The sequence below is a fragment of the Bombina bombina genome, chromosome 7, assembly GCF_027579735.1.
Source record: "Bombina bombina isolate aBomBom1 chromosome 7, aBomBom1.pri, whole genome shotgun sequence".
Classification (NCBI taxonomy): domain Eukaryota; kingdom Metazoa; phylum Chordata; class Amphibia; order Anura; family Bombinatoridae; genus Bombina; species Bombina bombina.
Window position 1 is genome coordinate 516,539,304 of NC_069505.1, and position 16,098 is coordinate 516,555,401.

Here is a 16,098-nt window from a genome sequence, read left to right on the forward strand (position 1 = left end):
TTTGCGGGGGGGGGGGGTGTCCCTCTTTTTAATTTTCAAATGTTGGGAGGTATGGTAGTGACACACACACGCACACACATGCTGGTAGTGACACACACAAACATGCTGGTAGTGACATACACATGTACAAGCACACAAGCTAACTGTAACATACACACAGTCACATATGCTGGTAGTGACACACACGCATGCTGGTAGTGACACACACACTAGAAAGGGGTCTAGGGTACTATTCAAATCTTTTTGTGGCCCCAAAGAAGGAGGGCACGTTCCGCACGATTCTGGACCTAAAGTGTTTAAACAAGTTTCTGAGTGTTCCATTGTTCAAAATGTAAACAATCAGTTCTATTCTGCCCCTAGTTCAAGAGGGACAGTTCATGACAACTATAGACTTGAAGGATGCGTACCTTCATGTGCCAATCCACAGGGACCACTTCAAGTTCCTGAGATTTGCGTTTCTGGACCAACACTTCCAGGTTGTGGCACTTCCCTTTGGTCTGGCGACGGCCCGAGAGTCTTCACGAAGGTTCTGGGGGTGCTACTTACAGTGGCCAGAGCCAGAGGCATTGCTGTGGTGCCCTATCTGGACGACATCCTAGTCCAGGCGCCGTTGCTCAGTCTAGCAGAGGATCATTCGAGGGCTCTTCTTTTATTCCAATCTCATGGTTAGAATATCAACTCAGGAAAGAGTTCCCTGGTTCCCAGCAACAGGGTGGAGTTCCTGGGCACAATAATAGACTCTATGTACATGAAAATATTTCTCACAGACTATCGACGCAGGAAGCTTGCGTCCGCTTGTCTTGCCCTTCAGACATCCTCAAGCCCCTCTGTGGCTCAGTGTATGGAGGTGATCAGACTCATGGTTTCCAGCATAGATGTCATTCCATTTGCCAGGCTCCATCTCAGACCTCTTCAATTGTGCATGTTGAGAGAGTGGAACAGCGATCATTCAGATCTATCACAGCAGATATCTATGGATGCTCGGACTCGGATCTCCCTCTTCTGGTGGATCCATCCGGAGCAACTGTCCATGGGGACATCCTTCCTGAGAACATCCTAGGAGATTGTGATCATGGACGCGAGTCTGGCAGGATGGGGTGTTTGGGGTGCCAGGATGGCACAAGGAAAATGGTCCCTGGAGGAGTCTCTCCTTCTGATAAATATTCTGGAACTCCAAGCAATCTACAATGCTCTGAAGGCATGGCCTCTTCTGGGGTCGTTCAGCTTCATTAGATTCCATACCGACAACATTACCTTGTGGCTTACATCAACCATCAGGGGGTACAAGGAGCTACCTAGCTATGAGGGAGGTGTCTCGGATCTTGGAGTGTGTGGAGTCCCACAGCTGCTCGCTCTCAGTGATTCACATTCCAGGTGTGGACAACTGGAAGCAATCTTTCCATCCGGGGGAATGGTCTCTTCACCCTGAAGTGTTTGCAGAGATTTGTCTCAGGGGGGTACAAATTTGACGTTTTTGCTTCTGTGGAAGATGTTTTTGGGAGAAAGGTTTTGCAGGCTGTGGTGCCCTCTGATTAGGGTCCACCTTTTCCCTCCTAGTTTCATTCAGTGTCCTCTAGAGCTTGGGTATATGTTCCCAACAGTAATGAATGAAGCTTTGGACTCTCCTCCCCTTTAGATGGAAAACATATATTATGCTTACCTGATAATTTAATTTCCATCGTGGGGAGCAGAGTCCACAGCTCCCGCCTGTATCTCTGATGGGCGGACCTAAATTTAATTTATCTTCTGGCACCATTTATACCCTGATATTTCTCCTACTGTTCCTTGTTCCCTCAGCAGAATGACTGGGGGATGAGGGAAGTGTGGGAGGTATTTAAGCCTTTGGCTGGGGTGTCTTTGCCTCCTCCTGGTGGCCAGGTTCTTAATTCATAAACAGTAATGAATGAAGCCATGGACTCTCCTCCCCTCAATGGAAATGAAATTATCAGGTAAGCATAATTTATGTTATTGCCCTGATTTTTATATATATATATATTTATATTAATGAGCTTCTCTGCTACTGCCTTATTTATTTTTTGGGGGCATAGACATGTCTCTTATTCTACAATTAACATCCAAACAAATTGTTCACTTTCTTACTGAGTACCAATCCATATAAACAACAAGTTATCAATAAAACTCTTATATCCCATGATACTTTTACCAAAGGGATTTTTATCTGCATAGACGTGGGACAGCTCCCACCAACCCATAAACAGGTTGGCGTAAGCGCAGGCAAACTTTGCCCCTATGGCCGTTCCACCCCTCTGCAGATAGAAAGAGCCATCAAACTCAAAATAGTTATAAGTAAACAGGAGTCTCACAGTTTTCAGAATTAATTTTTTTTAAGGCAATGTCATAATCACTGAGGAGGTTCATCATTTCTTTCAATGCATCCAAACTTTCCTCATGTGGTATGGCCTAATACAGGCCCACCACATCAACAGTAAACCAATCACACTCCCCTGACCATTCCACTTGATCTGGTTAGTAAGTGTTTTGTATCTCTAAGGAAGGAAACCCCCGGTTCCTGAGAGTGCTCTCCCCTGTAAATCACCCAACCTCCCCCAGAGGTAGTAATTCCCCAGAGAGCAGAGCTCTGGGACAAAGGACCACTGGAGCGACCTGGGATGAAGGGGCCTGGGGATCCTAGCTGATACGACCGGCGGTTCCATAGGGGTCTGTTGAATAGGGCTTGGAAACCCTGGTCCCAATGGAGCTCGTCTCCGGCAATTGGCCCACCTCTTGCCCTCTCCATGGGGTACCAATCCCCAAGAGAGCAGAGCTTTGGGGCAAGGGGCCCTCAAAGTTGCCAGAAGTAAAGTGTCCTGGAGGGTGCTGGGTGCGGGGGCCGGCCGGTAGTTTCAGGATCCCGGCCGGCCAGAGAGGGATGGGTCGGTCAGAGACCAGCTCTTTCAAGATCAGGTGGACCAATGAAAAGAAGGGAAACCAAAGCTCTTCCTTTATTTTGGGGTTGAATGATATCAAAATATATATATATATGTATGTATTTACAGACATATATGCTCACAAATAAACAGAACATATTCTTCTATGTGAAGAACATTGGAATGTGAAATATTCATAATTTTATGTCTGCTTAGTGTACTTAAGAATATGCGTTTGGGTTAGGTTTTCTTCCACTTTTTTTGCTCTATTGACTTTTATATGGGAATAGGTTATCGCTCATGCAATATTCTAACTTCTGTTTTTTGCATGTAACAAGCTAGCGTGCAAGTGATAACTTTTTACTTTCAACTCGTAATACGAGCGTTACCAGACGCATGCAAAAAGTTTACTTCTGGCACAGTTAGCTCACTATCAGAAAAACTGAGAAAGCCAGTTAGTTAGTTCTTTTTTTTACAAGTATTATGTTTATCTTGGAATTTTCACCAGTGATTATCTTCTAATGTTTGAAAATTCACTTTTTTTTTTTTTTTTTTTTTTTTTCTCTTTCAAGATATTACCAAATGAACTCAGTATAACTGCAGACTGAATTGTGTAATGGGATTATATCTGCAGCTTGGTACTTTGTTTATTGGCATAACATTTAAAAAATTATGATCATGTGCTCAGCAACTGGCAGATGTAATGGTACAAAGTTTATTTATTTTACATATGTATATTTGCATAGTGCTTTTATGCAAACTGTTTACAAGATTGCAAAATAATTACCTTTTAAAGTCCAGTTAAATATAAAAAACAAGTCTACACAATCTTTGGGCTCTAGCTCTGACCTTTGTCACTCTATTTTTCAAATACTGCTCCTGTCTTCTGGACTCCCCCCCTTCTCCAACCTTCTACACTTTTAGACACTGTTTGAAAATCCACCTAATCATAGAGTATTACTAACGGTTTTTTGTCCTAACCAAAATAAATCTGGACTGCTGCAACTACAATCAATGCAACAAACTAAACCTTATATTCTGCACCCTAAACCAGTAGACTGTATGCTCTTCAAAGCGAGACCCTCCTCATCATGTACTAGTTTAGTTTAGTCTGTTATGCATTTGTATCTTACCACAAATCGTTATCGCCTTTGTACCCAGCGTTACACAATAATAATAATAATAATTAAATAATAACAATAAATGTTATCTACAAAAATATGTCTGCCAAATGTCCAATAAAAAAAAATTGTTCTAAAGAGTATAACGCTATGATTTACATGTTTTTATGGGTAAGAGAGAGAAGAGTGAACAGGGAGGGGGAAGGGCAAGGGAACTGAGATAAGGGGAGAGACAAAAGATTAAAGGGGGATATATTGAGGGAGATAAAGAGTAACACATAGGGTGAATGGAGAGAGAGAGGGAGTTTAAAATGAGAGATAACGTTAGAGTAAGAGGTACAGGAGATGAGAGAGAGAGAGAGGGCAAAAGACAGAGTGAGAGGCACAGGAGAAGTGAGAGAGTGAGAGTCACAGGAGAAGAGAGAGAGTGGGAGAAATAGAGTAAGAGGCACAGGAGAAGGGAGAGAGAGTGAGAGGCACAGGATAAGAAAGATGGGAGAGAGAGTGAGAGGCACAGGATAAGAAAGAGGGAGAGAGAGTGAGAGGCACAGGAGAAGAAAGAGGGGGAGAGAGAGTGAGAGGCACAGGAGAAGAGAGAGGGGGAGAGAGAGTGAGAGGCACAGGATAAGAAAGAGGGGGAGAGAGAGTGAGAGGCACAGGATAAGAAAGAGGGGGAGAGAGAGTGAGAGGCACAGGAGAAGAGAGAGGGGGAGAGAGAGTGAGAGGCACAGGAGAAGAGAGAGGGGGAGAGAGAGTGAGAGGCACAGGAGAAGAGAGAGAGTGGGAGAGATAGAGGGAGAGGCACAGCCGAAAAGAGAGAGTGGGAGGCACAGGAGAAGAGAGAGAGTGGGAGAGAGAGTGAGAGGCACAGGAGAAGAGAGAGAGTGAGAGGCACAGGAGAAGAGAGAGTGGGAGAGTGAGAGGCACAGGAGAAGAGAGAGAGTGGGAGAGATAGAGGGAGAGGCACAGCCGAAAAGAGAGAGTGGGAGGCACAGGAGAAGAGAGAGAGTGGGAGAGATAGAGGGAGAGGCACAGGAGAAGAGAGAGAGTGGGAGAGAGAGTGAGAGGCACAGGAGAAGAGAGAGAGTGGGAGAGAGTGTGAGAGGCACAGGAGAAGAGAGAGAGTGGGAGAGAGAGGGAGAGGCACAGGAGAAGAGAGAGAGTGAGAGTCACAGGAGAAGAGAGAGAGTGGGAGAGGTAGAGTGAAAGGCACAGCAGAAGAGAGAGAGTGGGAGAGAGAGTGAGAGGCACAGGAGAAGAGAGAGAGGGGGAGAGAGAGTGAGAGGCACAGCAGAAGAGAGAGAGAGGGAGAGAGAGAGTGAGAGGCACAGCAGAAGAGAGAGAGAGAGTGAGAGGCACAGGATAAGAAAGATGGGAGAGGTAGAGTGAGAGGCACAGGAGAAGAGAGAGAGTGGGAGAGAGAGTGAGAGGCACAGGAGACGAGAGAGGGGATAGATAGAGTGAAAGGCACAGCAGAAGAGAGAGAGAGTGAGAGTCACAGGAGAAGAGAGAGAGTGGGAGAGGTAGAGTGAAAGGCACAGCAGAAGAGAGAGAGTGGGAGAGAGAGTGAGAGGCACAGGAGAAGAGAGAGAGGGGGAGAGAGAGTGAGAGGCACAGCAGAAGGGAGAGAGAGAGTGAGAGGCACAGGATAAGAAAGATGGGAGAGGTAGAGTGAGAGGCACAGGAGAAGAGAGAGAGTGGGAGAGAGAGAGGGAGAGGCACAGGAGAAGAGAGAGAGTGGGAGAGATAGAGGGAGAGGCACAGGAGAAGAGAGAGAGAGTGTGATAGAGGGAGAGGTACAGGAGAAGAGAAAGAGGGGAGAGATTGAAGGAAGGTGGGAGAGAAAGGGAAAGACAAAGAGGGAGAGAAAGAAAGACAGAGAAAGTTATGATGAAAGAGAAGGTTGTGAAGAACATTAGCAAAGAGACAGAGGACGAGAGAAAAAGATTCATGAGAGAGGGAGATAAATAGAGAGAGAGAGTAAGAAGAGGAGAAAGATATGAAGAGAAAGGTGGAGGATAAGATAAGTTTGAGGACTAAGGAAGAGAGGTACAAGAGAGAGATATCATTTTATAAATGGGATATAAGTTTTTATGTGTGAAAAAGCTTATAGTGAAATGGAAGTGAGGAGAGAAATGTGGGAAGAGAGGCAAGAAAAAAGTAGAAAAGGAAGAGAGATGTCTGAAGAAAATGATCAGAGTATGAGGAAACCTAGGAAAAAAAGGAGGAAGCTGCTGTGAAACAGGGTGATTAAGTTGGAGAGAGATCAATAAAATGTGGAAAGTATAACTAAAGGGAGAATGGCCGAGAGAGAAATAAAGAGAGAGGGAGTGATAGAAATAAAGACTGGGATAGAGGGGGTGGACAGAGAAAGAGAGAGGGGAAAAGTAAGAATGAGTTGGGAAGATTATGCAAAGGGTAAAGAAATGGTGAGGGAAAGAGAGGAGAAGAGGGGGAAAGAGGCATGGGTAAAGAAAGAGACAGAAATAGAGGGAGAGAGGTATAAAAAGGTAGAAATGGAAATGGGAAGAAATGGGGAGTTGAGGTTAAAGAAGCGTAGACAATGGGATAGAGGAAAAAAGAAGGGAACAGAATGAAAATTAAAGAGTTATAAGAGAAAGGGAAAATGAACAAAGAATGAAAAACAAAAATAAAGAAAACGAGAAAGAAATGAAAAGTACAAATCAAGGGAAAATAAAATGAGAAAGCATTGTTCCCTTGTCTACTAACCAATATCATCAGGTTATTCTAAGAGTTGGGTTTGTTGACTTTTTGGGATACAGCCTTGTAGTAAAAAGTGATTTTATTTTTTCTTGAAAACCCTTAGATGAAAGATAAATATGGACCAATTTTTTCATTCTACTTTGGACCTAATCCTGGTGTGGTGATTTGTGGTTATGATATGATAAAAGAAGCATTCATTGATGAAGGGGAAACATTCGGAGATCGAGGAGATTACCCTGTGTTCCTGAACTACTTTAAAAGACATGGTAAGTAAATAAAATGCTCCAGTCTATCTTTTCCCTACAACGCAAAATCGCCTAGATTCCAATTTTTTCGCTATAGAGGGTGCGAAACGACCGCAACAAAAGTTGCGTTATTTCACTCTCCATAGCGCTGCCATTACAAGTTTCTGAAAAGCCTCCTTGTGCATGCGATATGGTGGCAATAAACTCCATACCGCACAAAATCCAAGGGCTGCTTTGACGTGCTTGTGCATGCTTTCCCCATAGACTTCAATGGGGAGAGAGTGTTAGAAAAAAACACCTGAAGCACGGAATGAAAAGCTTTGTAACACAACCCCATTGATGTCTATGGGGAAAAAAAAAGTTGTGTTTAAACCCTAACATAAACCCCAAGTCTAAACAACCGTAATCTGCTGCCCCCGACATCGCCAACACCTAAATAAAGTTATTAACCCCTAATCTGCCGCTCCCGACATTACCACCACTAATAACAGTTATTAACCCCTATTCTCCCCGCACACCAACATCGCCAACACTATAATAAAGCTTTTAACCCCTATTCTACCACTCCCTGACATCGCCGCCACTAAATACAGTTATTAACCCCTAAACCTCTGGCGTCCCACATCACCGTCACTAAATAAACCTAATAACCCCTAAACCGTCAGACCCCCACATCGCAAAAAACTAAATTGAACTAAATTAAAATAACTACCAATTAAAAAAACTAAATGACACATTAAAAAAAAACTAACACTACTAAAAAATTTAAGTCTAAAATTATAAAAAATAAAAAATATGAAATTATTTTTGAAATTATCAAAAATAAAAACAATTACACCTAATCTAATAGCCCAATAAAAATAAAAAAGCCCCCCCCCCCAACAAAAAAACTAGCCTACAATAAACTACCAATAACCCTTAAAAGGGCCTTTTGTAGGGCATTGCCCTAAAGAAATCAGCTCTTTTACCTGTAAAAAATACAAAGACCCCCAACAGTAAAACCCACCAACCAACCAACCCCCCAAATAAAAAACCTAAGCTACCCATTGCCCTGAAAATGGGATTTCTCTACAAGAAATTAATTGACCACAGAGTTTTATGGTTTGCCCCCACTTTCAAGGGTATTTTTACTTATAGACCTTCATGGAAACCTTTAACAGAAAAATGTTCAGGAACAAAAAAAAAATATGCGTCCCTATAGAGTTATATAGGAAACCTCAACAAAAATTTACCGAGATTACAAGTTGTGCTCTAAACCGGGTGTGTAAATAAAGCAAAAAAATGAGTAAACAACACAAAAAAAATCAAATCAGCCAATAGAATGAGAGCTGCTTAAATTCTATTGGCTGTTCAAATCAGCCAATATAATTTAAGCAGTTCTCATCCTATTGGCTGATTTGAATTTTTCGGCCAATAGGAATGAAAGAGTACCCCAATATAAAAGCTGTACCTTGTATTCAAGCTTCAGTGTGTGGCAGCGATCGCATGAAGAGGATGCTCCGTGTGCTGGATGTTGTCACCGCCACTGGTCCTGGTCAGCACAGCTCCGTGCCACCGGGATGAAGATAGAAGATGCCCCCGCAATGGAGGAAGATGTCGCCGCCTGGATGAAGACTTCTCGGCCCCTGGATGAAGATGGATGACTACAGGAACTGTGAGAAGATTTTCTGGGGTTAGTTTTTTTTTATTTTTTGGGGTGTTTTTTTTTTTAGATTAGGGCTTTCTTATTGTAATGGGCACAAAAGAGCCCATACAAATGCCCATTTAGGGGCAATGGATAGCTTAGGTTTTTGTAAGACGTTTTTTTTTTATTTTCGGGGGTTGGTTGGGTGGGGGATTTACTTTTAGGGGGGACTTTGTAACTTTATTATGTAAAACAGCTGTTTAATTTAGAGCAATGCCCTACAAAAGGGCTATTAGTAGTTTATTGATAGATTAGGGTGTGTTTTTATTTTGGGGTGGTTTTTTTGTTTTAATTTTTATTATTTTGGATAGTTTTGTTTATTATTTTTTCTAATCTTAGTGTTTTTTTATTTTTCGTAATTTTAGTGTGTTTTTTTTTTGTATATTTAGATTATTTTTAATTTTCATAATTTAGTGGGTTTTTTTTTTGTAATGTTAGTTTTTTTCCGTAGTGTTAGGATTTTTTTAATATTGTAATTTATTTTTTTTTATTTTTAGTTTATTTAATTTTTTTTTAAATAGTAATGTTGGGTTAATTTATAGTTTAATCTTAGTTTTTTTAAATTTCACAGGTAAGATTTTATTTATTTTAAGGTAGTTATATTGTAATTTTAATTTAAAGTTAGGGGGTTTTAGGTTTGGGGTTAATAGTTTTATTTACTGTTTTGTGATGTGGGGGGCTGGTGGTTTAGGGGGTTAATAGGTTTATTATAGTAGTAGCGATGTGGGGGGATGGCGATTTAGGGGTTAATAGATTTATTTAGTGATGACTTTGTGGGTGGGCAGTGGATTAGGGGTTAATAAGTTTATTATAGTATTTGTGATGCGGGGGATGGCGGTTTAGGGGTTAATAGTAGTGATGTTGCGAACCTAAAAATTTGGGTTCGCGAACGGCGAACGCGAACTTCCGCAAAAGTTTGCGAACGGGCAAACCGGGCAAACCAGGCGAACCGCCATAGACTTCAATAGGCAGGCGAATTTTAAAACCCACAGGGACTCTTTCTGGCCACAATAGTGATGGAAAAGTTGTTTCAAGGGGACTAACACCTGGACTGTGGCATGCCGGAGGGGGATCCATGGCAAAACTTCCATGGAAAATTACATAGTTGATACAGAGTCTGGTTTTAATCCATAAAGGGCATAAATCACCTAACATTCCTAAATTGTTTGGAATAACGTGCTTTAAAACATCAGGTATGATGTTGTATCGACCAGGTAGTGTAAGGGTTACGCCCGCTTCACAGTGCGCAGTGTAGGTGATATACCTGCCCTGACCATGCTTTGCAGACCAGGTATCAGTGGTCAGATGGACCCTTGCCCCAACACTGTGTGCCAGACATGCCATTATAGCAGACTTATATGGCTTTGGCGTTGCTTTTTGGTAATTAGAAGGCTGCTAAATGCCACTGCACACCACACGTGTTTTATGCCCAGCAGTGAAGGGGTTAATTAGGGAGCATGTAGGTAGCTTGTAGAGTTAATTTTAGCTTAAGTGTAGTGTAGTAGACAACCCAAAGTATTGATCTAGGCCCATTTTGGTATATTTAATGCCACCATTTCACAGCCAAATGCGATCAAATTTAAAAAATAATTAATTTTTTTCGCAATTTTAGGTTTCTCACTGAAATTATTTACAAACAGCTTGTGCAATTATGGCACAAATGGTTGTAAATGCTTCTCTGGGATCCCCTTTGTTCAGAAATAGCAGACATATATGACTTTGGCGTTGCTTTCTGGTAATTAGAAGGCCGCTAAATGCTGCTGCGCATCACACGTGTATTATGGCTAGCAGTGAAGGGGTTAATTAGGTAGTTTGTAGGGAGCTTGCAGGGTTAATTTTAGCTTTAGTGTAGAGATCAGCCTCCCACCTGACACATCAGACCCCCTGATCCTTCCCAAACAGCTCCCTTCCCTCCCCCACCCCACAATTGTCCCCACCATCTTAAGTACTGGCAGAAAGTCTGCCAGTTCTAAAATAAAAGGTTTTGAAAATGTTTTAATAGTTTTTTTTTAGTATATTTACATATGCTGTGGTGTAGCATCCCCCCTTAGCCCCCAACCTCCCTGATCCACCCCAAAACAGCTCTCTAACCCTCCCCATCTGCCTTATTGGCGGCCATCTTGGGTACTGGCAGCTGTCTGCTATTATTTCACAGTCAAAAAAGTGTTGTTTTTTTTTAAATGTACACTACTGTTACACCAGATATGAGTGGTGGCACTGGGCAAGTGGGCACAGTATACGTTGTGAGCCTGACACACACGCTGGCAGGCAGGCAACTGCAATTAGATTACACAGGGAAAAAAAAAAAGCAGACTGATGTTCTAGCCCTAAAAAGGGCTTTTTGGGGTGCTGTCCTTACAGCAGAGATCAGATGAGTCCTTCAGGACTGTAGTGGACACTGAATACACTAGCCTAGCTATCGATTTCCCTATTAAATCAGCAGCAGCTACACTGTCCCTCCTCTCACTAAGAATGCAGCTTCCAAATGAATCTAAAATGGATGCTGTTCAGGAGGTGGGAGGGTCTGGGAGGGAGGGTCTGCTGCTGATTGGCTGTAATGTGTCTTCTGACTGTGAGGTACAGGGTCAAAGTTTACTCAATGATGACGAATAGGGGGCGGATCGAACATCGCATATGTTCGCCGTCCACGGCGAACGCAAACATGCTATGTTCGCCGGGAACTATTTGCCGGCTAACTATTCGCGACATCACTAGTTAATAGTGTAGTTTATGGGTGTTAGCGTACTTTGTAACATTTTTTGTTATGAGTTTTGTGAAACATTTTTGTTTTGCAAAATCCATAAAAACTGGTCTCAGATAGCGGAATGGATCGTGGCGGTATTATAAGCTATAACACTAGCGTAATAGGCGGACCGCACAATCTGTAATATAGCGCTATGAAAATCCTGCACTCAAAAGCTGATATAGCTGTACTGCCGCAACCTATAATACGGGAGACCTGCATATTCCGCGTGCAATGGCCAATTTTTCAGTGGTTTAGCCATAACGCAACACTTGTAATCTTGCTGATTATTTGTTCCCTTACACTTTTATTGGATCAGTCTACAAGCAATGATTTTGTCCCCAAAGACATAGGATTGCGCTACAATTTGTTTTTTCACATATACATTTATGGTACTTTTCTACAAGATAGAAAAAAAAATATTTGACCCCATAAAATTTGATGAGATCAGTCTACAAAAATGATTTGACCTGAGGATTTTCAAGGGAACCCTCTACAAAAAAGACGACTTTCCCCCCATAGACTTTAAGTTGTTTCCATAGACATTTATGGGACCCCAATGCAAGAAATGTAATGTTCCACGCATCTGTACTGTGGTCTTACTAGAGCATATAAATGGTATAAGGGGGGGGGGTGGGCAGGGAAAAAGTTATATGCTCTAGGATCGAACTTGAACATGCAGTTTTCATAAAGAAAGCCGCAGGGGCATTCATCCAATATAACATCTCTAAAGCTGGAAAAATGAGAATGGTTAACAAAATGGCTCAAGTGATATCTGTCTCTCCCTGGAGCAAGGCCTTTCTCCTCCAGTATAAATTTGTGAATTAATCTGTATTTTTTCTATGAATTAGTGTCATTGTGTATCCTTACTCATTTTCCAGGACATACTGAGGGCTAGATTACAAGTGGAGGGCTATATATCGCTTTCATGAAAGTTCATGACAAGTTAGTCGCAATGCAAACGCGCGTTTCACAAGAGCATGCTTCTATAGCCTCCTATGGGAGCCTCGTTATGATGCCGTCAGAGACAGTATCAGAACATCTGTGCCAGTGAAGGGGGTAAGTCGTGCAGCGATGGCAGCTATCAAACATATATGTATTTGCTGATATACATATACTGTATATGTATGTGTTAATATGTGTATATACACATATTAACACATACATATATGTATATAAGCATATACTGTATATTTACTGGGAACACACTGTTCTCATTGACTGCAATGTAAAGGCACCCCACTCCCACCAACTTTAACCCCAAAATACTGCCTAGTGCAGAAAATTTTAAAAAAAAATAAAGATGCTGCCATCTTTATTTTTTATTAAACTACACTAGACAGTATTTTGGGGGCATTTGGGGCATATTTATAAAATTAACCATTAATTTTATAAGCACTAATTGCTACTGCGAGCTTGCGGTAGCAATAACCAGCCACTTGTAATGGCTGGTTAATCATCTCAATCCCGCAAACAGCCCATATGTGGCAGCGCGATAATTTAGCGCACTACTTGTAATCTAGCCCTGAATGTGTTACTTTATAAAAATAAATGCTAAATAATAATACATAATAGGCACAGAACTGAGGTCTCATTTGGCCATACATCTTTCATAGAAATTATACAGCAGTTTTGCGCTATAGAGGGTGCAAAACGAATGCAGCAAAAGTTGGGTTATTTCACCCTCCATAGCGCTGCGATTACAAGTTTTGAAACAGCCGGCTTGTGCGTGCGATATGGTGCTTTTAAGCTCCCTACCGCACAAAAAACAAGCGCTGTTTTGACGTGCTCGTGCACGCTTTCCCCATAGACATCAATTGGAAGAGCGGGTGAGAAAAAAGTCTAACACCTGCGATCGCGGAATGAAAAGCTCTATAACGCAACCCCATTGATGTCTATTGGTGGAAAAAAGTTAAGTTTAAACCTAACACCCTAACATAAACCCCTAGTCTAAACACCCCTAATCTGCCCCCACCGACATCGTCGCCACCTACATAATGTTATTAACCCCTAATCTGCCTCCCCGATATCGCTGCCACCTAAATAAAACTATTAACCCCTAATCTACTGCTCCCGATATCGCTGCCACTATACTAAAGTTATTAACCCCTATTCCCCTGCACCCCAACATCGCCCACACTATAATAAATCTATTAACCCCTATTCCACCGCTCCCTAACATCGCCGCAACTAAATAAAGCTATTAACCACTAAACCTCTGGCCTCCCACATCACTACCGCTAAATACATCTATTAACCCCTAAACCGCCAGCCCCCCACATCGCAAAAATCTAAATTAAACTATATTAACCCCTACCCCTAAACCTAATGTAACCCTAAACCTAACACCCCCTAACTTTAACATAATTAAAATAGAGATAAATTAATCTTACAATTATTAACTAAATAATACATATTTAAAACTAAATACTAACGGCTAGATTACGAGTTGTGCGTTAGGGTAAAAAAGCAGCGTTAAGAGGTCCTAACGCTGCTTTTTTACACCCGCTGGTATTACGAGTCTTGAAGGTTTAGGGGCACTGCACACTTCTTTGGCCTTACCGCAAGACGACTTACGTAAACTTCATAAACCCTTTTTTCTATGGGACTTCCATAGCGCTGGTATTACGAGTCTGTCCTGGGAGGCCAAAAAGTGAGCGGTACACCCTCTACCTCCAAGAGTCCTAACGCATTTAAAAGTCAGTAGTTATGAGTTTTACACTACAACACCGTAGCATAAAACTCATAACTAAAATGCTAAAAAGTACACTAACACCTATAAACTACCTATTAACCCCTAAACCGAGGCCCTCCTGCATAGCAAACACTATAATACAATTTTTAACCCCTAATCTGCCGCTACGGACACCGCCGCCACCTACATTATATTTATGAACCCCTAATCTGCTGCCCCTAACATCGCCGACACCTACATTATATTTATTAACCCCTAATCTGCCGCCCCAATGTCGTCGCAACCTACCTACACTTATTAACCCCTAATCTGCCGCCGCCACTATAATAAACATATTAACCCCTAAACCGCTGCACTCCCGCCTCGCAAACATTAGTTAAATATTATTAACCCCTAATCTGCCGTCCCTAACATCACCGCTACCTGCCTACATTTATTAACCGCCCCCAACGTCGCTGCCACTTGACTAAATGTATTAACCCCTAAATCTAAGTCTAACCCTAACACCCCCTTATTTAAATATAATTAAAATAAATCTAAATAAAATTCCTATCATTAACTACATTATTTGTATTTAAAACTAAATACTTACCTATAAAATAAACCCTAAGATAGATACAATGTAACTATTAGTTATATTGCAGCTACCTTAGGGTTTATTTTATAGGTACTTTTGTATTTATTTTAGCTAGATAGTTATTAAATAGTTATTAACTATTTTATAACTACCAAGCTAAAATAAATACAAAAGTACCTGTAAAATAAAACCGAATCTAAGTTACACTAACACCTAACACTACACTATAATTAAATAAATTAACTACATTAAATACAATTACCTAAATTAAATTAAATTAGCTAAAGTACAAAAACCCCCACTAAATTACAGAAAATAATAAACATATTACAAGATATTTAAACTAATTACACCTAATCTAATAGCCCTGTCAAAAAAAAACAAAAAAAAACAAAAAAAAAAACCCCTAGACTAAACTAAACTACCAATAGCCCTTAAAAGGGCCTTTTGCGGGGCATTGCCCCAAAGTAATCAGCTCTTTTACCTGAAAAAAAAAATACAAACAACCCCCCCAACAGTAAAACCCACCACCCACACAACCAACCCCCCAAATTAAATACTATCTAAAAAAACTAAGCTCCCCATTGCCCTGAAAAGGGCATTTGGATGGGCATTGCTCTTAAAAGGGCAGTTAGCTCTTTTGCAAGCCCAAAGTCCTTAACCTAAAAATAAAACCCACCCAATACACCCTTAAAAAAATCTAACACTAACCCCCTGAAGATTAACTTACCGAGAGAAGTCTTCATCCAAGCCAGGCCAAAGTCCTCAACAAAGCCAGGAGAAGTCTTCATCCAAGCCGGGCGAAGTGGTCCTCCAGACGGGCTGAAGTCTTCATCCAGACGACATCTTCTATCTTCATCCATCCGGTGCGAAGCGGGTCCATCTTCAAGACATCCGACGCGGAGTATCCTCTTCATCTGACAACTAAAGATGAAGGAAGGTACCTTTAAGTGATGTCATCCAAGATGGCATCCCTTAGAATTCTATCAGACAATCGGAATTAAGGCAGAAAAAATCCTATTGACTAATGCAATCAGCCAATAGGATTGAAGTTCAATCTTATTGGCTGATCCAATCAGCCAATAGGATTGAGCTTGCATTCTATTGGCTGTTCCAATCAGCCAATAGCATGCAAGCTCAATCCTATTGGCTTAAGCAGCGCTGGTATTGGAGTGCGGTAATGAGCAAAATTTTGCTCAACGCTCACTTCTTGTCTTTTAACGATGGGTTTCTGAAAACTCATAATACCAGCGCTGTAGGTAAGTGAGCGGTGAGACAAAACTGCTTGTTAGCACCGCATAGCTTCTAACGCAAAACTCGTAATCTGGGCATACTTACCTGTGAAATAAAACCTAAGCTAGTTACAATATAACTAATAGTTATATTGTAGCTAGCTTAGGTTTTTTTTATTTCACAGGTAA

The 16,098-nt window shown here is 41.5% G+C and overlaps 1 protein-coding gene across 1 annotated transcript in view; it reads left to right on the top strand.

Annotated features, from left to right (window-relative positions):
* The window catches only part of LOC128666937 (cytochrome P450 2F2), a 122,877-nt gene that overhangs the window by 32,227 nt on the left and 74,552 nt on the right, over positions 1 to 16,098 (top strand). The window contains exon 3 of the mRNA XM_053721759.1: positions 6,837 to 6,999. Within this exon, the coding sequence (XP_053577734.1) occupies positions 6,837 to 6,999 (163 nt within the window). The remainder of the gene's footprint in view (positions 1 to 6,836; positions 7,000 to 16,098) is intronic.